The following is a 21,860-nucleotide window of genomic DNA, read 5'->3' as shown; positions in this document are numbered from 1 at the left end:
TTCATTCAGTCAGTGGCTGTTCTTCAGTCCTTATCCTTTTGTTTATCTCTCACTTCTTAAAATTCTTTCCCTGACATCATTTTTACTGTTCTTTTCACTGACTGTTAGGACTTTTCTTCTCTGTGGGTATCTCCCTGTCTGCCCCTTAACTTTGATTTCCCCCAAAAGTTGGTCCTTCCATTATTCCGCTTGCTCTGCGTCCTCCCTCGGTAGCTCCATCCACTTAGAGTTTTGACTGCTACCCAGAGTACATTGTTTCTCTCAAATCTCTGGGCTGTTCCAATTTCTGTCTTCTACTTTGGACTTTTATAGCCAGTTATCTTTGTGACATTTGGTTTGTTTGAAATTACTCTGTAGTTATACCTTGGGACCATGTTTTTCCCTGTGTATTCCTTCATATGGAAATGGTATTATCCAGCAAGTCTTCCTACTCTCTGATCCTAGTCTTGCTACCCCCCTTCAAGCTACATATCAGAACAGTCTTTGTTGTTTAAAGATGTTCTAATTGGGTTTCTTTTTTTAATTTGTAGATTACTTTAAAGGTAATTCAAAGATACTAACATGTTCTCACAAAATGCTCCTTGGCAGAATACTGTCGATTTTTAGTAGGCTGAGGTATTTCTTTCTAATCATGGAAGAAGTGCAGTACTATGTGCTGTTACAGTGCTGAACAGCTAGCTATTTTTGCACATTAAAAAAGTGAAGCCTTTCCTGAAACATGAATTTTGACTTCTAAACTTTTGTTGGAGCCCTAATTTAACTGTAACAAATGTGTCAAATGACATGTAGGGGTTATTTACTGGTATTTTTAGTCAAACTTATATGAATTAATGTTACTGTAGCTAGAGTTGTCTCCCCCCTTTTCCACAGGGGTAAGTTCTAAGACCTCTCTGGTGGATGCCTGAAATCATGGCTAGTACTAAATGCTACATGTACATACCTACCTATAAGAGCAGTTATAACAATATACTGTAATAAGCTATGTGAATATAGTCTCTCAAGAGTATCATCACCCTTCTTCTGATGTGAGGTGAATGATGTAAGCATTGTGGTACAGTATTAGATTACTGTTAACTTTTTTTGTTTTTTTTTTAAGATTTTATTTGAGAGGGGGAGAGAGAGCAAGCAAGAGCACAAGAGCAGGTGGAGGCTTTGATAAGCACTCAACCAGGCAGAGGGAGCAGCAGACTCCCTGCTGAACAGGGATCCAAAGATGCTGAGATTATGACCTGAGCCTAAGATAGATGCGTAACTGCCTGAACCACTTAGGCCCCCCTACTCTTGACTTTCTAAGATATGTCAGGAGGAGGATCATCTGCTTCCGGACCCTAGACCTTCAGATAAGGGGGACCTATACTATAATTCCATAAAAAGTGGCTTAGCATATCCTTTTTAAGAGTGGCTCTAGTCTGTTTTTATTAATTTCTTCCATCTCTCTCATCATTTACAATTAGAGGTTAACTAATCATTAAGCTGAGTGTTAGTATGTAGGTAGTTTTATATTATGTTTACTAGTATTTTTTACCACACCTGTAATAATGTCACTTTCTTGTTTTGGAAGATCAAAGCCATCGGCCAGACAGAACTGAATGCAAGCAACCCAGAAGAAGTGTTACAGCTGGCAGCGCAGAGAAGGAAAAAAAAGTTTCTCCAAGCAATGGCAAAACTTTACTTTTAAGCAGTTAGTTAAAATTTTTTAACTTTTATTTTTTAAACAATGGGCTAAAAATAAACAGTATTAGATTATATAATACATATGTACACATTTAGTGGTGTTTTCTTTTCAGACAATACTGAAAAAATTTAAAAACTATACAGAAGACTTCATACCATAACCATAGCTTAAATTTATAATTTCTTCAAAGGAAGAGATTCACATGTCCAGTAACAGAATAAACTAGCAACTTAGTATAATTTGTTTTCTATTTAGACTCCCTCTTGAGGCTGAAATTTCATTTTTTTAAAAAACTAAAATATGTATAAGTAGCTAGTCTATATACAGCAAGTTCTTATGTCAGGTTTTTTTGTTTGTTTTCAATAAATAATCTAGCAGTCAGTATACATTTACTACGTTTCTGCCTTATGAAAATAAGTTTAGGTCAAGTGTTAAGCTTTATCACTTTGACACTGTCCTTAACTCATAATGTAGGAATTTAAAAAGGACCTTAATAATTTTGCAAACATAAATAGTCTTAGTCACACTAAATTAAGAAAAAGTCCTTGGGGATATCTTGGAGTTAGTAAAGTGACTTTCTCATATAAATAGGTTGAAAGGGTACTTCTTCACTTAAATTGTGATGTACAAAAAGTTATTATAAAGCAACCTCTGTGTCAAAGCCCAAAGTAGGAGCTACAACATTTATCTTGTTTAAAATTTCTTTGGTATTCCCCCTTTTTAGAGCACAGTTTAAGCACCATGTTCATCTAAGCCTTATTGGTTAAAAAATGTTATGGCAAGGCAAATGTATCAGTTAAAAAACAGATTAAAGTTCATTTGTAAAAATTCAAGTTTTATAATAGCTTGCTACAGCAGCTATAGATAAATTAGTCACCTTATTATAAAACTAAACCTTTGTAAACAAGTTTAAATTTTATTTTCAGAGACCAAATTGCACTAGTCAAGAATATAAATTTTGCGAATCTAGAAACTAGATTCAAAGTATTGTATTACTCATGTCCCCTTTAAGGTAGCACTTGTCTAGTCTAAAACTCCAATGATAAAATTCTTAATTTATCAAGATAAACATAGTAACACTGGATCAAAAAAATTCTTACGGCATAAATTGTGACTGGCTTCTATCCAGTCATGCTGGGAATGAAGTCATCTTTGTAAACAAGTCCAGCTGTTTAAACAGCTAACCTAGGAATTTCTTCCTTAATGCCAATTTTAAGTGTTTTTTCTTAAAATCAAAGAATGGCAGTGAAACTTCTGAATTGGCTAGGACAGTCATAGCACTACTTTCCTGAAAACTTTAGTAGTTCAGTTCTATGAAATTCTACCCAATACTCAATTCCAACTTGTTTGCCAGTTCACTTTAGTGTTTTCCTGGTGGTTTTTCAGTGCTCTTCGGTGGTGTCATAATACCTCCACTGCACACTGGTGACAACTGTCCACCCTTTCTGAAAGTGTTTACATAATTTACTTCATCCTGTACATGTGAAGAAATCATGCAGAGATTAATAGGTAAGCACTGACAGTAAAACAAAACCCAGATTTTTTGGGTATTAACCTGAGACTACTTAGGCCTCGTGTAGGTTTCTGTCTTTGAAAGCATGACTAATCACGTTTTAGAGATACAACGGTTTGAACTGCCTACTTTAAAAACTCTTATCTGGAATACTGGCATTGATCTTGAGACACTCCACAAATCTTGCTGTGACATTAGTGTGCCCATAAGAACTTTCTAGCCCCTAGTAGCCTAAACCATTGCCCTAAAGTATTTCTAGTATCCTTACTATCAGTTTCAGTGACTTACTAGATAAAACCCAGAAGCCCCACAAGAAACATACCAGCATAGCCAGATAATTCGTATGTGTCTGGATATTGTGTCTATCTTCCATAGAAATCTTCTTGAAAATCTTCAGCTTCACGGGGCTAGAACTTTTTACTACGCTGACAAAAGGCACCATCCAGTCTACACATTCAGATATGTTGTCCCATTCCAAACCTAGACAGAGGAAAGTTTAGGAAAATGTGAAGGTTCCATCAGAAACGATCTTTAAACTTAGTTTGAGAGTGCTAAACTGCTTTAACTTGTTGTAACTTGATTCTGGCCTTTTATTTTTTAAACTTATTTATTAAAGAACACATGTTAGCAGCAGAGGGAGAGGGATAGACTCCACAAAGAGTGTGGAGCCCACCATGGGGCTCGATCCCATGACCCAAGATCATAACCTGAGCTGAAATCAAGAGTCAGACAACCCACGAGCTATCCAGATGCCCTGATTTTGGCCTTTTAATAATGTGACCAATCAACTTAGAGCCTTTTTTTCTTTTAAAGGATGTATTCATTTGAGAGCACTTGAGCAAGGAGAAGGGAGGGGCAGAGGAGCAGACTCCCCAGAGTGCAGAACCAAAAACAGGATTTGATCCCCAAAACCTGAGCCAAAACCAAGAGTTGGACATTTAACCAACTGAGCCACCGAGACTTAGAGCTTCTTAATCAGTACCTTCTATATATGAAACAAATTGTCAAAACCCAAAGAACTCTTAGAGCTTTATCCATGTTGACTAACTTGAAATGGATGTAATTTACATTTGATCTTTTTGTTTATGGATATATATTGACAATTAGAAAGTACTTCTAACAAAAGGGAACATAATGGCTAAACTAATTTTCTTCCATTTTAATAGAAAGCTAAAGTTGATAAAAGCCCCTTTAATATTTAGTTGTAAACATATAAGAAGATAACAAAATACAGTGCCTTACCTGAGGCTTTCTTCACCACTTCAACAGAGGTAAAGTGGCATAAGGCAGCGGCAGCCAATATTCTGTACTGGAACTCTAATGAATCGATGGCTAGAATACACAGATCTAAAAGCTAACCAAGGGAAAAGCAAAAGTACACATATTTAAGAGGAGAAAGGATGAGTGATACATGTTGCTACTAAAGATGAGTCAGGTACAATTTTAGAGTACTTAAGAAGTGGATCCATATGCCAAGAATTGCTAAACTAAGGGATCCAAAGGTAATTTCCTTGAGAGTGGTGGCTTGAGTTAGGAAGTGAACAGACAAGGATTGTTAGGATGTGGTGTGCTCTGTAATAGTAGGAGGGGCACCTAATCCAGGGTGGGGAAGACTTGTGCTGTTTAAATCCTTTTTTTTTTTTTTTAAGATTTTATTTCAGAGAGAGAGATAGAGGGAATATAAGCATAGGGAGTGGGAGAGGGAGAACAGGCCTCCCAAAGAGCAGGGAGCCTGATGCAAGGCTTGATCCCAGGACCCTGGGATCATGACCTGAGCCAAAGGCAGACGCTTAAGATTGGGCCACCCAGGTGTCCCTGTGCTGCTTAAATCTTAAAAAAACAGGATAGCTAAGAAGATTGGAAGGTGTATTTTACATATAGGGAACAGCATTTGCAAATGAGAAATGAGACAAATGAGAAAGTATTCCTTGCCCTTAGAACTCCTAGTTCAGAACAAAGGAATTCCTTTCCTTCATTCCTTATTTAAAGGGGGGGGGGGCAGTGGCTGGAGAGGGATAGATTAGATCATAGATTAGCCTAGGTTAGATCATAAAAGGTCCTTAAGAATTCTAGTTCTGATTACTGAAATTACTGGAGGACTTTAAATCAGGAAAGCTACATTTTAAGAATGATCCTTTAGAAAAGTGTTCCCCCTGTATCTGCTTCAGTGTAGTCTAAACAGTGAGATTATTTAAAAGGCGGTATAATGGAGAAGAATGGTGTAAAACGGCTAGATTTCAGAGGCCTAAGGTGAATACCTGTGCAGTGAAATAAACTGAGCAGAAGACTTAGAAATAAACAATACAGATACAGTAATTACCAGTTTATCAAATGTTTGTTCTCGTTTGTTACAAAATGTTATAAAATGAACCAATTCTAATATTTTACTGGTAATTCAGTGTTAGTGTTCATAATTGTGTTGACTAGATTTAAAATAAAACTAAGTTTCACCCTAGGTTATTTAAAACCCATCCCAGTATGCCACAGTTCCTTCAATTCCATATGTAAGCTTTTCATATCCTACATAGAATTAGAACACAGAACAGTTACAGTGGCCTTTAAGATACTTAGGAGAAGCAGGCAGGAAAGAACATTTGTTACGATGGCCTAGGAAAGCATAATTTGAACCTAATTTAAAACAAAAAAATCTTAATTCTAAAGTACAAAGTAGGCACTCTTTGTATTCAAATAAGAATAAGATAATCATATAGAATAATTTCACATCAAACTAAAGGCAACTGGCTATATGTCTTTTTCCATTTTATATATCAAAAAGAGGTATTTAACTCTACTTTGAACTCAAAGAATGGAAAGTATTCATAATACATTTAAACTCTAAGTTTAAAAAGTTTGTTTTCTAGAATTACTAAGCAATATAAGTATTGGGAACAGAATTTTATGCATCAGTTTTGTTCTTGTCAGTTAAGGAGTGGATTTAATTCATTATGCTTTTTATTATATAACTTAGTTAAGACTTTAAATGCACTGAACAGCTATAATAAACATTAGCATATATTCATTAAAAATACCTGAGCTATTTGAATGAACTTTTCCTGAGAATACTGAGGTAGAAGAACTTTAGGAGCATCCTTAAGAGCATCAACTTGGAGGAAGAGATTTAGCCAGGAGATGACTGTTACAGGACAGAGTTCCCATTTTAAAGCCTGTTAATGGAATTAAAATACCTGTTAATAAATGGAGATATGTACACACTATAATACATAGTTACTTTATTAGTCAGTTAAAAACTTTCTGCTTTAGGTTTATTTCTTCCTAGGAATTTTATTGACCCTTATTTTTATTAAAAATATTTATAGGTACCTCAGGATGTAAAGGTGCTTATATTTTACAGTCTACTAATAGAGGCCCCTTTATAATTCTCTAGTTGTCTTTCTTTAAAAAGCTTACTATGTCTGGTATTCATTCATCCTCTTATTTCTTGCAGCGCCCCTGGTCTTCCACATCTATTATTATTTATTGAAACTGCCTTTGTAAAATTGTATTCAGTGACCAGAGCTAATTCCATGTAGATCTTTTCATGATCTTTGATGGCTTCTTGTCAAATTTAAAAGTTTAGAACAAAAAAGACAAATCCCGATTTATGATATACTCTCCTCCATGAGACCCTAGGACTTTACCATTTACAAGCAGTCTAAAATAATTAGGTGAGAACCGTGTTACAGAAAACTCCATCTCCTCTTTACCTACTCCTTATAGTGTGCTTCAAGCCTGAATAAGGTTATTGTTAGAATGGCATCTTTCTGGTAAGCTGATATTTAACAGAGCTATGAATATGAATAGATTGTAAACATAATTTACAAAATATAAATTTATAATTTATAATAAATATAGTTTAGATAATCTATAAAAAGTCCTTGTTTTCTGGTGTGTCCTATATATAAACTCAGGGTGTTCAAATTTAATAACATACTTTCTAGTTGCTAACATTCAGCATTTACTTTAATTCAGGGCCTGATTAAACACCTTTATGCTTCTCTTCTCCATGCTTGTTAATAGTCCTTTTTTGCATATAGAAAGAAAAAAGACAAATAATTTTCATTCTGTATCTACTGGAAGAAGGGGGGGGCAGTATCAGAACTAAGATTTGAATTATCAGAATAAAATGTCAAAACTAAGATTTGAATTGTTGGAATTCATTTGTATACACAAATGAATTAGGCTATGTTAATTATACTTTTCAAAGTGTTTTCCTTAACTTTAAGAAAATAATATATTCTCAATAGAAACAAAGACACAGAAAATGAAGAATCTACAGGTTATGTAAATTCCACTCTGTCTATATACCATTGTCAGTATTTTGATACATTAACCTCTTTGAACTGATCCTAATGCTGAGTGAAACCTGTTTTCACTATTTACATTGTGGTCTTTCAGATTCAGTAGTAACTACTAACTTAGTAAATAGCAAAATAGACAATAAATTTATTACCTTTAATATAATAAGTTCCATTCTTAAGATATCCTCTTCACTGCAGGCACCATCAGTAACATAAGCAAACTCTTGTAGTTTAGGAGCATATATTTCCTTTAAAGTGGATTTTTAAAAAATTAAGCACAGTTGAGATTGAGATTAAAACAAAAGGTTATATAGAAACCACATACAGGCTTCATTTTTAAGGACAGCTTCATAAAGTGATTATGTGTCTTAGTAACAAGATTTTTCACAGATGTAGGAGTCTGAATCAGCCAACTACATTGACACTTATTTTCATAGACTTGATCTTGAATTTCAATTAATAAACAACTAGAGTATCTTAAAATATTTCAGTTAAAAAACAAAAAGCCATATTTTAAGACTCCTTATTTATATTGGCCACACCAAAACAAGACACTTCAACAAGGTTTAGAAACTACTGAAAACAGTTCCTTTCTAAAGGTGTGGTACATCAAGAAATATGTTGTGCAGTTTGGCTGACAGGTCTGTCTCTAACAGCCCAGAGGAAAACAAAATGATCAGAGTAGAAAGGAGGCCTGCTACAGATGAGAACAGGTTAAACATCAAGAGTTCAGTCTAGAAAGATACCTGAAGCACACAGTAAGGATAGACCGAACACAAAATTATTTACCAAATATGTCAGAATTGGGAGATAGCTCTTGGTGCTCAAAAGACAAATTTGGAAGAAAAACACACTTAGATTAAGGCCTGATTCACAGTCCCTCTCCAACTCTCAAAATGATGACAAGTTTCAAAACTTTCAGAAGAAAGTATGATATCCAAAATGGATTAAGAAAAACAAGATTATGTGAAAGAAAACCTCAGGCAAAAAAGGGTTGCCTTCCATCCTGGCAGCACCACCCAAAAACAGAATATAGACCATTCAGTATATACAGACCATTATTTTAACCCAGCATAGTATTTATTTCATTTGATTGGTCAGTTAGTTTTCAAAGGCCATTCTATTGAAATCAAGTGCTGTATATGTATACAGACCACACTTTTGGTGTATTTTGTCCAGCAGAATGGACCATAGGATATTTCACCTAGATGCTTCCAGAATCTAATAAACCAGATGCTTATAATAGGCTCAGATACTAACAAAGGGAACTGTACTTATCTATCCAAGTAAGTAATATCCAGAAAATGTTCTGGGGGAAAAAAACCCATTCAGCTTTCCTATAGAGTTAATGTCAAAAGCTGTATTTGCTGGGATTATTAATGTGTTGATTTAAAAAAGTGAGATATATGATCATGGATAAAGCTTGAGAACTCACCTCCAGTTTGGAAGCAATGAATAATGAGGTAATTCCAATGAGTTGAAGCATATTTTTATTTATATCCTTTTGTGTCAACATAAATCTATCAAAAAAGTCTTGCGCAAGGTAAAATGTTTCTCTATGAAGTGTGTATACCTCACATACCTAGAGAAGAATTCGAACATTTATAAATATTCTATGCATTTCTCCAAATTAGAAAGTTCTCACCTAAAATACCAGTCCTTAGAATACTTTTTTTTTTTTTTCTTTCGAATACTTTCAAGACCAAAATTGCTTTTTTAGGATAACAGAGCTAAGATTGGGCAGGGATATGGAGGGGGGTACTAATTATATACAAATACTAACATATACTAGGATATAGGATAAAAGAATCTATTACTATCCTCATTTACTTACTAGATTTTTTTAAAGTTATTTAAAGGTTTTATTTATGTATATGTCAGATGGAGCACAAGCAGGGGGAGCGGCAGGCAGAGGAAGAAGCAGATTCCCCACTGAGCAAACAGAACTTGATCCCAGGACCCTGGGAACATGACCTGAGCTGAAGGCAGATGCTTAACTGACCATGGCACCCAGGTGTCCCTACTGTTACTAGTTTTATATATGTATTTTTTTCATATGGACTTAACTTATTCTCAGATATATTTATACTTTTGCTGACTGTGAGTGGAAACTTTTTTCCATTAGTTTCCTAATTGTTTATTACTGGTAAGTGGTTACGTTTTCATGCTTAGTTTATAATTTTAACAGCTCGAGATGATTCTCTTCACTGTTCTAGGTAGACATTTAACTACAAAATAACATTTTTTTCAGTGTTTTTAAACTTCATTTTTTTCAAGTTTTACTGTGTTGGCTAAGAATTTTTATAGAAGACAACTGAATGAACAACATTGGTGATAGACAAAGTCTTGATCTCATCCCTTGTTTCTTACTGTAATGGGAATTTCCCTAATGTTTCACTATTGTTAATAAACAGTATCTGTCATTTCCATACTTAGTATAGGGAAAACTTCAAATTCTGAACTCCAGGAAGTAGCAGCTTTATCGCCATTTTGAAGATGAGGAAACAGGGACGGAAGTACATGAGTTTCTAGTAAATTATGTGTTAAGGAACTCTTAGTTTACTACATATTTTGAAATGAGGAACAGAAACTGATTTTCAAAAAATGTCTTTCAAGTCTATCGACACTTTATGTTTCTCTTTTAAACTGTTAAGATAATATTGAACCATCTTTGCATTCATAGACTAAAAGGATATATACTAAGAAAAACTAGAGTTTAACACTGCTGGATTGATTATATTCTATAGTTTTGCATATAATCCTATTTAAGGGAAGATAGCAATAAATTTGATGGGCAACTACTGGATAAAGTCAGCGTAACCATAAAAAGGAAAAAAAAAATCTATTTAATTGTGCTTAGGTTGCTTCCATGGTCACTAGGCACTCCAAAAGTAAAAATTCAGCCACCTTCTTGTACCCACATGACTGAAATATCTCCCCTGTTAGTCAGAATAAGAACTGATAACCTAACTCAAAAGGACAGTGTTTTATAATCTTAAAAACTTTTCTGATAGCTTCTGAGATCTACTCTGCCATGTATTATTCCACTGAAAAGCCTATAGTGTCATCTCTATCAAACACAGGGAAACTACAGAGTAAACATCCAAGGGCTGGAGAAAAATCAGTTTGTCATTTACACAAGTAATTTTCTCAATTTTAGAGACTCTTGGAATTATTATCCAGAGAAAAAGAATGGGCCTAAACAGAACATTCTGTCACAGATCTTTAGAGATTTGGAGAACACGGTTACTTCTTTAGATTAATGGTACAGTGTGTTTCAAAAAGGAATAAAGGTGTGTAATAAAGGGAAACTACATGAAGCCCAGAGGGCTTAGGGCCTCTGGATATTCAAAGCCTCCTTATTATTTAGGACCTAGAAATCAGGATTCCAAATCATAATTTGATTTTGGTGATGTAGAAAAAGGACTTCTGAGGGCCAAAGCCTAGTCCTGGTTCTTCACTTTGCATAGCAGAATTCAAAATCTTTTCAACTATGTATATATTCTGTTTATCTTGATTATCCTCAGCATCTAGTGCCTGGTACACAGCAATTCCCACAGACACTAGGAGTTCTGAATTAAGTTTAGGTTGTATGGGATGCAGTGCCTGTGTTACTTTATTCTCACAAAGCGGACATTTTCCATTTTGGTACTGTTAACTGCAGTATGTATCCCCCAAAAGATGGCTACTGAAAATATAGCAAGGGCACATGGAAAGCACATATACATCTAAATACTTTTCCATTATACAGAGATAAAGAAAATTTGTATTGGTGGAACATACCTCTAAAAGCCAGTCTAGAAGTATTGACCTCATCTGTGGTTCCAAGTCAGAATGCAGAACTTCAAAATGTTTGTCATGAACATACCTGGTCTCCTTTTTTAGCATGTTTAGCCAAACATCCTTTGAACATCCCCAGCTATAGAAGGGGAGAAAAGAATATGTAACCTACTTAATATTCAAGCTACCTGTTGTACAAAGAATCAACTTCAGGTATTGAAAAACAACTTTGAGTTAGAATTTGGAAGGAGGAGCTCTTAAAGTAAATTAGGAAAAAATTGCTACTTTTAGAAACCATTTCTTTAGCATAAAAAAGCAGAAGCCTGAAATTGTACAGCAAGAACTTAGACTATGGCTTTCAAGAGTGCTTCCCCCATTTATAAATTAAAAGGCTTCCATTTAAGATAACAGTATTTTCTCAAGAGCAACACTGCAAATTTAAATATTTAAGCATATAATCCCAGTAGAGACAAGTTCCAGTCATCTCTAAATAAATCAATAGTAAACTCACCTAAAGTGGTGGTGACTGGGGCAGAGAATAGTAAAGGGGAGGGATGGTGAGTTTAAATGTCTGCCCATTAATTTGTATATTAGAGCCAAATATACTACATTACATGCTTTGTATAAGCTGTACCTCTTAGTCATATTAACTAGAAAAAAGAATATAGGTATTTCTAAACTTGGTAAGAAATAGGGTTGATCTATCAAATGAAAATGTCTTACCTGTTAAAGTGCTTCCTTACTAAAATTTAGAAAAATGACTTAAACCTCATTTAAAAAGCCTCTAATGAGGCTTAGAGTATTCAACAAGTAAATGAAAAGCACTTCATAAAATCAGTATTTTAAATACCCATATCCTTTGCAAACATCACCATTCTCAGTACATGCATAAATATTAGTAAAGCAATTTTTGGATGTTTTTCGGTCTTCTAATGAAGGCAAAATAGGATTCAAGATAGTGTAATATACTAAGTAGTTTTAATCTTTGATATTAAATTATAAAAAATGTTCTTACCTTAAATCAGGCAAAGGTGAAGGATTAATAAAAAGATTTTTAAATCTGTAATTTGTAAATCGGGAGAAGTCACTTGTTCCTATTTCTTTGTGGGGTGTTTCAATGATAATACAAGGACTGATCCCCCCAGATAATACAGGTGGCCAACAGTTCTGTCATATAAAACAAAAATTTGTGCGAAAGAAAATCAGCTTTTGTCTTGGATGGAAGCTAGTATCTCTAAACATCTATAGTTTCCCCCAACACCACTGTTAGTTAACCACTGCTGACAATCTAGTTGACATTCATATTTTAGAATTCAGACACCGTTCATACAGATCTTCATACATAAAGAGTAACAGGTGGGGATGTTTTAGAGAACAAAATACAATTCTGGAAATATACAAGACATTAGATATTGGGGAAGGGAGTAATAACAAAATGCATCTGTAGTCAAACACTAATAATCACTTTCAAGATCATAAAACGGAAATTCTCCCTCTTTTCAATAGTGGTAAGGGCACCTTGTTTTATAAAAAGCTCCTCCCCCCACACCAGTTAAGTCTGCTTTCATACTTCAGAATACTATAAAGCAAAACCTTAAAAGTGGAATCAACTGATGTCAATTACTTAAATAGCTTTTAAAGGACCCTCTCCCCAACCAATGCTGGTTTCAAAGAGAACCATTGTCTCTAGTGTTCTCTGCACCACACATAGGGAGAATAGGTGGCAAAGGGCTATGTGCCAGTCTGTCAGTGACTTCTATCCTATTTATGCCCCAAGGAACAGCTATTAGGACCCTCCACTATAGTCAGAGAGGGAACAAAGAGCAGTACATTGGACAGATTAGGCGGGCCCTGGTGCACCAGGCGATTCCAAGAGGGAGGGGTTTACAAAGAGGAACCAGCTGCTTCAAGGCAAACTTGATCTGCAGCTGTAGTAGGATTCAGGCACCTAAAAACCACCCAAAGATATGGGCCTTCTGCTGACCTCTAGGGGCATTCGAAGTAAAAGTGTCAGAGGTATCTTCCTATTGCATAGCAATAACACAATTTTATCATTTGTCCTGCATTTGTTTCCCCCAAGCCCATCCAGCCCAGTTCTGCATTACCCTAATCTCGTACTGCTGTTTCTTGGCGACCTCCTCTTTTCTTTTTTTGACATCCTGGAAAATAAAAAAGACCATTATTAACCTGAAGTCCCAGCAAAGAATTTCTTCTCTCTCCTCTCTCTCTCAACTCACCTGAGCTGTTTTTCTCCTCTTGGCCTGAATTATCTGGGCTTCCTGGGGGGAATCCGTCTGGCTGGGCTGGGGCTGTTGCTTAGCTTGTAAACGGCTACTACGGTGACATTTTTAAAAGAAAGTTTAATCAAGAGTTTAAAGCGCAGCAGCGAATTTTTAAACATATCTACAAGACAGTGTTACCTGCGTCTTGACATTCTCTTCTTTCAAGTGTGTGAAATCTCTGGAGGGGACAGGAAAAACGAGAGTCAAATATTGTCACCCATATTCTCCCAAGTGCCAATCAGACGCTCCTTCAGGGGTTTCAGCTAAGTCCCTCAGGAGATGGCCTGAGCCATTTGACCATGCTGTCTCACGCACTACAATGGTTATCTCACGGTATTAATTTTGGACACATGCCTGCGTCTCCTCAATTGAATAGACAGCCGGGACGCGAGTGTCTTCAAGAATTTACAAAGCACCCAAGCAAGGAGGCAGGTCTCCCCCAAAATGGGTCTTTTCTGCGCCCTCCATCCTCTCTCCCGGAACCCCGACGGGGGCTTGGGCAGCGCCCCCACATCCCCCTTCCATCCAGGACGAGTCCCGGAGAGAGGGGGTTGTGGAGGCGAAACGCTGTAGAGAAGCCGGTTCCGCGCCAATTTGGAGAGCGGCGGTGGCGGGGAAGCAGGGGGCGGAGGGAACGGAGACTTGTGTCACGTCCTTCAGTCTCCGTTCCCTCCTTCCCAGCCCCACCGGGCCCTGCCTGTTGCTTGAAGGGGCACCGGGACCCCGACTCCAGATGGGGGTGGGAGTGAAAGGAAAGAGAGTTAAAGGGGAAACTGGGGTGGTCAGGGAGCCCTTCGCCCGTGAAGGGAACCCAGACCCCTATCCTCCCTCCCGCGGGAGAGCTCCCCTAACGAGTGTGGGCGAGAGAAGCCCCTAGAATGAGGGGCATTTTCCGTGGCCTCCCCCTTCGGGGCAGTCTTCCACCCCCCGCCGCCTCCCCGGCTCCCTGCCAGAGATCCTGACAGGGACGCAACGCGGGAAGCCATCCGCCCCAGCCGCCTATTTCTCAGCCTTCCCATTTTTCCTCCTCTAGGCTCCCGCCCGCGGGAAGAATCGGCCCCGTAGGCTTTCTTTCCTCCCGCACTCCGCCCTACGCCCGGCACCTTTTCACCGCTGGACCCGCTACCGCTCCGCTCTCAGCTGGCGCCGGCGCCAACCCAATATATAGGCCGGGCCGGGCCCGCCCCGCACGCATGCGCCTCACACTGACACCTCCGGACTGCGCGCTCCCGTCTCCCGCGCGCCGCGCCCTGATCTCAGTCCGCGCCCGCCCACCCCGAGGGGCCGGGGCCAGCTTGCCCAGGCCCTCAGTCCGCGTTCACCTGCTCTCCACCTCACCTGCCTGCGCGGCCCGGAGGCGGGAGGGAGTCTCTCAGAGGCTCCTCCTCCGAGGATTGGTTCCCGGCCGCTCTGCTTCCGCATCTCCCGCCAGTACTTTTAATTTCCCTCCCGCCCTCAACTCCCAGGTCCCGTCCACGTCAGGCCGCGGCTCAGTCCCGGCCTACGGCCAGGTGGAGGCGTCACGGGCGAGCATAGAGTACTGAGGTAGTGGCCCTCCTGCGGCGCACCGTGGCGGTCACGCTAAGGCCTCAAGGAACCCGATTCTGTCGGGAAAGACGCCAGGGCCGGGAGGGCCCGCCCCTGCGGGAGGAGCGCCGCTTCGGCTGGCGAGCTGGCCAATGGGAGGCGACGACGGCGGCACAACGTGGAGCTGCTGCAGAATGTAAACACAGCCCGGCGCGCGGCGGGCCAAGTGGGTCCCCGCGCGCCCCCCGTCGGGTCCGGGACCACCGGGGCCGGCCGCGGCACCCGAGGGCAGCCATTCTCTGCAATGCCGGTCTTGCACTTTGCTCCAGCCCGCCGACGGAGGTTCGTATCAACCCTCTTCCCGCTCCCCGCTCCGCCGACCGGTTACCTCCCATGGATGGGTCCCTCGGCACCCCGCCGCCTTTCCCCGGCCCGGCGCCTTCCCACTCCGAAGTCCCCGCGCTCAGAGAACGCTCGCGCCAGGCCGCACCCTCCCTTCCTGTCCTCCGGACCTGAAGTTCTGGGGCCCCCCACGAGTAAAACGTCTCTTCAGAGCAGGTCCGGGGGCAGCATCCCGCCTTCCCCTGAGAGCGGTGGCTCTCCCGGGTTGGGCCGGGAGAACTGCCCCCACCACGTGCAGCCCGCGGGCCGACCCGCCGCGCCCCGCCCCGCCCCGCCGCCGCCAGCGCGCCCTGCGGAGCCCGCGCGAGTTGCCCGCGCTGGAGGGAGCCGCCCGCCTCCGAGCTATAATAGCAGGAGGCGGGCCCGACGCGTTTCCTTCTCTTTCCCCCCCTAGCCAGACACAGGGGTGTCCTCGCTACCTCTATCACCGCCCCTCTCGTGCGCGCCCCGGACTGGCCATCTCCAAGTAGGACAAGCCGTTGATAGTCCGCCAACAGGTTTGGCGGCGGGAGAGGTGGGGCGGGGACGCCTACGGGAACAAAGACCCCCGCGGCGGAGGAGCCGAGCGCAGGCTCCCGGGAACTCGCGGCTGGTCGGGCCGGCCGCGGGCTGGTGGCTTCGGCGCTTTGCCTGGCCCGGCGCGAGCCGCTGGGGTAGGGCCAGGGATAAGAAGGCGCTCGGGCCGGCGCGGTGGCGCGGCCCGGGCGGGAGCCCTTCCCGAGATGCACCAGGAGGCGGCAGCGGGATCGACCCGCGCCCCCGCCCGGCGCCCTTTGTGCGGCTGGGTCCGGGAGGCCCTGGGAGCCTAGAAATAGCCGCAGCTCTTCGGGATTTCGGGCCCGCAAGGCCAACTGTTTTTCATGCTCCCTCTCTCGATTCTTTTAACGACAGTCTCGTGCCTCCCGCAAAATCATTGTTTCTCCCCGGTATTAACGCAGGAAAAAATAGGAAGAGCCTTGCCTCAGGTGGCATAGAATCAGGAGAGGCCCAGAATCTAGTCGGTTCCAAGAAGCTTGATACCGTTATAATGCTTAGGATGGCGCTCTCGTTCCGGAAGGAGTTGCCTCCGTTTGCAGTCAACTCAGAACACTTGGCGGTAAAAAGCTTAGAGATGTCACAGCATGATGGTAAGAAAAGGGAGGTCTACCAACAAGTGTCTGTTACCTTGACGGACGCAAAACGGGCGGCCTAAATGAGTGACGGTGATAATCAAAATATACTGAAAACTAGGGATGTCCATGAACATTTGTAGGATTAATCTTGGAGTGTGCATGTATTGTATGCCCAGCACTGGGCTAATTAATAAATTACTTGTAAACAAGACATGTAATTAGAAATGTTCTTTGCTCAGTGCCCTTGGCTATGAAGTGAATACAGTGCAGTCGTAGTAAGAAAGAAATCAGAAGCAATCTCAAGACTGCTTTGTCTGGAACCAACAGGGTGAATTCTGCCATATTACAAACAGCTGGATGGTTAAATGGGACTAAAAAGGACATGGGTTTACTCTCAGATGGACCCTGGTTCCAGTCTTGTTCTGCTGCAAGATACTGAGTTCCTCTGAGTAGGGGTTTTCTCCCGAAAACACAGAAGATACTCATTTCAAGGCTCTTTCTAAAGATTACATTTGATAATACATAGAGAGACCCTCTCTTGTGTATGTTACCTGTCACAGAGAGATGCTCAGTCCTTGCTCTTCGCTCCTCCGTCCCCCCTGTCTCCCCCGTTACTAGTTCACACCCATGGAATTTGAGTTGTTTGAAAGATCTGCAATAAAATGAAGCGGAATTAGGAAATTGCTGTTTCCCAGAATTTTTTTCATGTAGTCATCCTTTTGGATACTTACTTCAGACTTCGTTTTTTTCTTAAGATATATTTGTTTGTCAGAGAGAGACAGAGATCACAAGTAGGCAGAGAGGCAGGCAGAGAGAGAGGAGGAAGCAGGCTCCCCGCTGAGCAGAGAGCCCCATGTAGGGCTGGATCCCAGGACCCTGAGATCATGACCTGAGCCAAAGGCAGAGGCTTATTAACCCACTAAGCCATCCAAGTGCCCCCAGACAAAAATTTTTTTTTTAAGTTTTTAAAAGTTTTTTAATTCCAGTAATCTCTGTAACCAACATGGGGCTTGAACTCATGAACCCCCTCCCCAAGATCAAAAGTCATAGACTCTTCCAACTGTCTAGAGGCCAGCTAGATGCCTCTAGACATCATCTTTCAATATGTTATCTTTGTTTCACATTTTAGTCCCCTCATTTCCTACTGATCTCGCTTTTACAATTCACTTATTTTGCGTGACCTCAGGGTTATGTGATTCAGCCCGGAGTTGTGCTTTGTGCTCAGCAAGGAGTCTGCTTGAGATTTTTTCTCCCTCTCCCCTTTATTCTCTCTCTCTCTCAAATAAATAAATCTTTGAAAATTCACTTTGAAATGTATATTCTTTCATGCTTGTGATAATTTTAGAAATTTTGGCATTTTCTAAAGTATACTTTTTCCATTGTTCATGTAAAGTTAAAACACCATGTTAAATAAAGTATTGGCCTCTACAGTGCTTTTATTTTCAGGGAAAAGGACAGGGAGAAAAACAAGACTTTTAGAGGAATACCTTTAAAAAAGGCTCAGTTCACTTATTTCTTGCTTATGTACCTTTTCCTCTCCATGCCTCCTCTGCAAAACCTTCCTAAACCCCTTTATCTCTGCTCTTCAGTTCTGCTCACCTCACAGTACTGTAATTACCTATTAAAAATGTCCTTTATCTCCAACTAGGCCTTGGATCTTGTTCATTTTTTTTTTTTTTTATAGTCAGTACCCAGCAGTTCAAAGGCCTTCAGAGTAGGACCTTGGTAAATACTGAATTGAATTATGCATGGGATATCCCATTATAGAACTTCAGTTCTCAAAGGCTAGAGTGATGGATTGTAGAATTATTCACCAATTAATAATAAGGTTTTTTAAAATCCTATTTTTTAGAAAATTTTAGATATACAGAAGAATTGAGAGGGTAGAACAAAGCTTCCATATATTCCTTTACCCTCCCTGACCACCTCACAGTTTTTCCTATTATTGACACATTAGTGGGGTACATTTATTACCATACGAATAATGTCAATGCATTATTTTGAACTAAAACCCATGCTTTATTCAGATTTCATCAGTTTTACCCTAATGTCTTCTTATTGCTCCTGGATCCAAACCCATCACATTTAGAACTCATGTCTCCTTGAGGTTCCTCTTGGCTGTGACAGTTTCTCACATTTTCCTTTTTTTTTTTTTTTTTTAAGATTGTATTTATTTATTTGACAGACAGAGATCACAAGCAGGCAGAGAGGCGGGCAGAGAGAGGAGGAAGCAGGCTCCCTGCTGAGCAGAGAGCCCGATGCGGGACTTGATCCCAGGACCCTGAGATCATGACCTGAGCCAAAGGCAGCGGCTTAACCCACTGAGCCACCCAGGCGCCCCCATTTTCCTTATTTTTTTACGTCTGACAGTTTTGAGGGGTGCTGGCCAAGTATTTTGTAGGATGCCTTTTTTTTTTTTTAAAGATTTTATTTATTTATTTGAGAGAGAGAGAGCAGGAGTGGGGGGGGGGTGCGCAGAGCAGAGGGAGCCAGATGTGGGGCTCTATCCCAGGATCATGATGGGAGCTAAAGGCAGCCACTCAACTCACTGAGCCACCCAGGTGGCCCTGTAGGATAACTTTCTAGTGAAATTTGTCTTATGTTTTTCTAATGGTTAAATTGAGGTTATAGGTTTGGAGGAAGAATATCATAGAGGCAAAGTGCCATTTTCATCATATCATATCAAGAGTACATATTATCATCGCGGTTTATGACTGTTGATGTTGACCTTGATTACCTAATAGTGTTTGTCTGGCTTTTGCATTGTAGACTTACTTCCCCCATCCCCACCCTCAAATACTATACTGCTTGGGAAAAAATCACCATGTCCAGCCCACAGGGAAGGAGTGGGGAGCTATGCCTCTCGTCTTCAAGATAAAATATCTACGTTATTTATTTGGAGTTCTGCTACATTTGTCTCTTCTCTCCCATTTACTATCTCATTCAGTGATTTATTTATATTAGTATACACTCATAGATATTTACACTTTTTGTTTTGTTTGTGTATTTTGAAGTATTATTCAGTATTACTTTATCTTATTGCTCAAATTGTTCTAGCCTTGGCCAGGGTATTTTTGATACTTTTTTTGGTCATAGAGTTGATTTGAAATTAAGCAAAAATGAGTATGACTAAATGATAACCAGTATATCTCCTATGAAGAGGGAACTAAAACTTTGTAACATTAAACGTGTTTATTCATCTTAGTCAAAACTCATCAACAGAAAAAAAAAGTCCTTTCATATTTTAATACTGAATTGCCCATTAGACTATTCCTTTAATTGCCTCATCAAGGACATTTTCCAGTGAACCTGTTTTTTCCCTTTTTTTGTACTGCTGAGTGCTGGTACCATTACTACTAGTATAGTTTTGATGAAGTCCCAGAACCTAAGTCAGGTTCGGTGGGGTGAGGAGGTTCGGAGCCGACGACTAAAGAATTCTTAAGACATCGTTGGTGCAAAAGGTGATTTATTAGAGCACGGGGACAGGGCCCGTGGGCAGCCACCGTCTTCATTTATGCTAGGACACCAGCCATTTTCACCCCCACTGCCATTTGCATCATCACAGCAAACATTAACACCAGGAGAACAGTTTTGACCTTGTGATCTCCTTGAAGGGGGCTTTGGGACTCCAGAGGTCCCCAGATCACACACTGAGAACTGCAGATCTAGTTTCCAAAGCAGAATGCTAGGAGTCATCTTAGTTATTCCTTTCTTCTTTTTTCTGAGCCTCATAATTATAACTAGTACTTCCTGAGCGGAGCTAAGCTCTACTTTAAGCTTTTCCATTGTATTAACTCCTTGTAGTCCTGCACCAGCACAACGAGGCAGGTGCTGTTACTGTCATCCCCACTTCAGAGATGAGACACAAACGTAGTTTCCCTGGGACCGGTGGCAGGGTCTGACTTCAGCACTCGTGCGCTGTGCTGCTTCCAGGTACTACCGGGTCGTTTCCAAATTAATCCTTTTTCCCCTCCACCTTAGTTCAGTACGACTCCAGTCTCTCCTCAGTTAGTGCAGTGATCTCCTAACTGGTTCTCCTGACATGTGTTACCCCCTCTAATCTGCTTTCCGATGTATTGCCAACACTTTTTTCTTTCTTTTCAAGATTTTATTTATTTGAGAGAGAGAGAACATGGAGAGGGAGAGGCAGATTCCCTACTGAGTGGGGAACCTGATGCAGGACTCGATTCCAGGACCCTGGAATCCTGGGATCCCGACCAGAGCTGAAGGCAGACGCTTAACCCGCTGAGCCACCCAGGTCTCCCCTAAGCTCTTTCTCAAGCACAGATTTGCCCACACCACCACCATCCTGCTATCGATTGCCCTGGGGTAAAGGCCAGAGCCCTTAACACACAAAGCCTCTTGCACCTGGGAAATTCAACTGCAGAGCTGTGCTACACACCCCCTGCCCTTCTCCATTGGACCTTTGTACCTGCACCTCCCAGTCTCCTCTCCCCCTCTGCTGCCTTCCCTCAACTAATTCCCACAAGTCCATTAATACTCAAACGCCACCTCCTCCGGAAAGCTGTCCTGCTCTGAGGTGGGGCTCTTCACACTCTTTTCTTCCCACTTCCTCCTTTTCCACCATACCAGCTGGCCTCTACTAGGCAGCAGGGAGCTCCCTGGGGGCAGGAACTGCCTCTTTCATACCTGACACCCACGTGCTTGGCCAACCGCAGTCCCCTTTGTGAAATGAATGGAAGGGGCAGCCAAAATGGGCCCTCCTAAACCAGACTCCAGGGACCAACCACTCCCTTTGCAGCAGGCAGTTGGACTCAGCAGGGTCATGGCTGAGTGCTGCCCTCTAGAGGCAGAGCTGTTTCTGGCATCTGGGATTCCAGAAGCACCTAGGAGTCTAGGCCCAGAGAGCCTGGCTCTGTGGGAGCTAGAGCCCCTTAGAGATAATAGGTGTAGCTTCTGAAGGGTTTGTGGTACTCCACGGTGCAGAGAAAGAACAGAGATAAACAGGGGAGCATTGGAAATCTAGAAGGTCTGGTAGAGGTTGAAGTTGGCAGGTAGATGCAGAGTGGATCGGCATGCTTTGGGCCGTGCACTGTTCTTGTTAACTGCAGGGCATATGACAGTTAACAAGAAATGGCCCCTAGCTCCATCCAAGAGCTATATATATCTCCCTGTTGGGGTGGTGGACAGGGTAAATGTGTAACAAACGACTATCATTAAACAGTAGTGAAAAGTGGGGCGCCTGGGTGGCTCAGTCGTTAAGTGTCTGCCTTTGGCTCAGGTCATGATCTCTGGGTCCTGGGACTGAGC

The 21,860-nt window shown here is 41.2% G+C and overlaps 2 protein-coding genes across 7 annotated transcripts in view; one reads left to right on the top strand and one right to left on the bottom strand.

Moving 5' to 3' along the window:
* The window catches only part of INTS8 (integrator complex subunit 8), a 54,032-nt gene extending 46,380 nt beyond the window's left edge, over positions 1-7,652 (top strand). For 3 of the 4 annotated variants that reach the window (XM_059165997.1, XM_059165998.1, XM_059165995.1), the window contains one exon: positions 1,562-1,755. In XM_059165997.1, the coding sequence (XP_059021980.1) occupies positions 1,562-1,589 (28 nt within the window). In that variant the 3' untranslated portion in view covers positions 1,590-1,755. Of the gene's footprint in view, positions 1-1,561; positions 1,756-7,411 lie in introns of those variants that run through there. The other variant, XM_059165996.1, reaches the window with a different exon arrangement.
* CCNE2 (cyclin E2) lies at positions 1,687-15,178 on the bottom strand. 3 transcript variants are annotated; one of them, XM_059165999.1, is made up of 12 exons: positions 14,887-15,178; positions 13,687-13,726; positions 13,504-13,600; positions 13,372-13,425; positions 12,282-12,433; positions 11,270-11,405; positions 8,922-9,068; positions 7,639-7,734; positions 6,218-6,352; positions 4,431-4,542; positions 3,511-3,668; positions 1,687-3,149 (listed from the first exon to the last, which is right to left on the bottom strand). In XM_059165999.1, exons 2-12 carry the CDS (start codon positions 13,698-13,700, stop codon positions 3,036-3,038), a joined length of 1,215 nt encoding a protein of 404 aa, XP_059021982.1. In that variant the 5' UTR covers positions 13,701-13,726; positions 14,887-15,178; the 3' UTR covers positions 1,687-3,035. The 3 variants fall into 3 exon arrangements, with proteins under 3 accessions (XP_059021982.1, XP_059021983.1, XP_059021984.1); XM_059166000.1 differs by lacking the exon at positions 14,887-15,178 and adding an exon at positions 14,660-14,715; XM_059166001.1 differs by lacking the exon at positions 14,887-15,178 and adding an exon at positions 14,652-14,710.
* Between the last annotated feature and the right edge of the window lie 6,682 nt (positions 15,179-21,860).

This window comes from Mustela lutreola, chromosome 3 (genome assembly GCF_030435805.1).
Source record: "Mustela lutreola isolate mMusLut2 chromosome 3, mMusLut2.pri, whole genome shotgun sequence".
NCBI classification, from domain to species: domain Eukaryota; kingdom Metazoa; phylum Chordata; class Mammalia; order Carnivora; family Mustelidae; genus Mustela; species Mustela lutreola.
This window is presented reverse-complemented; position numbering and strand designations above follow the sequence as displayed.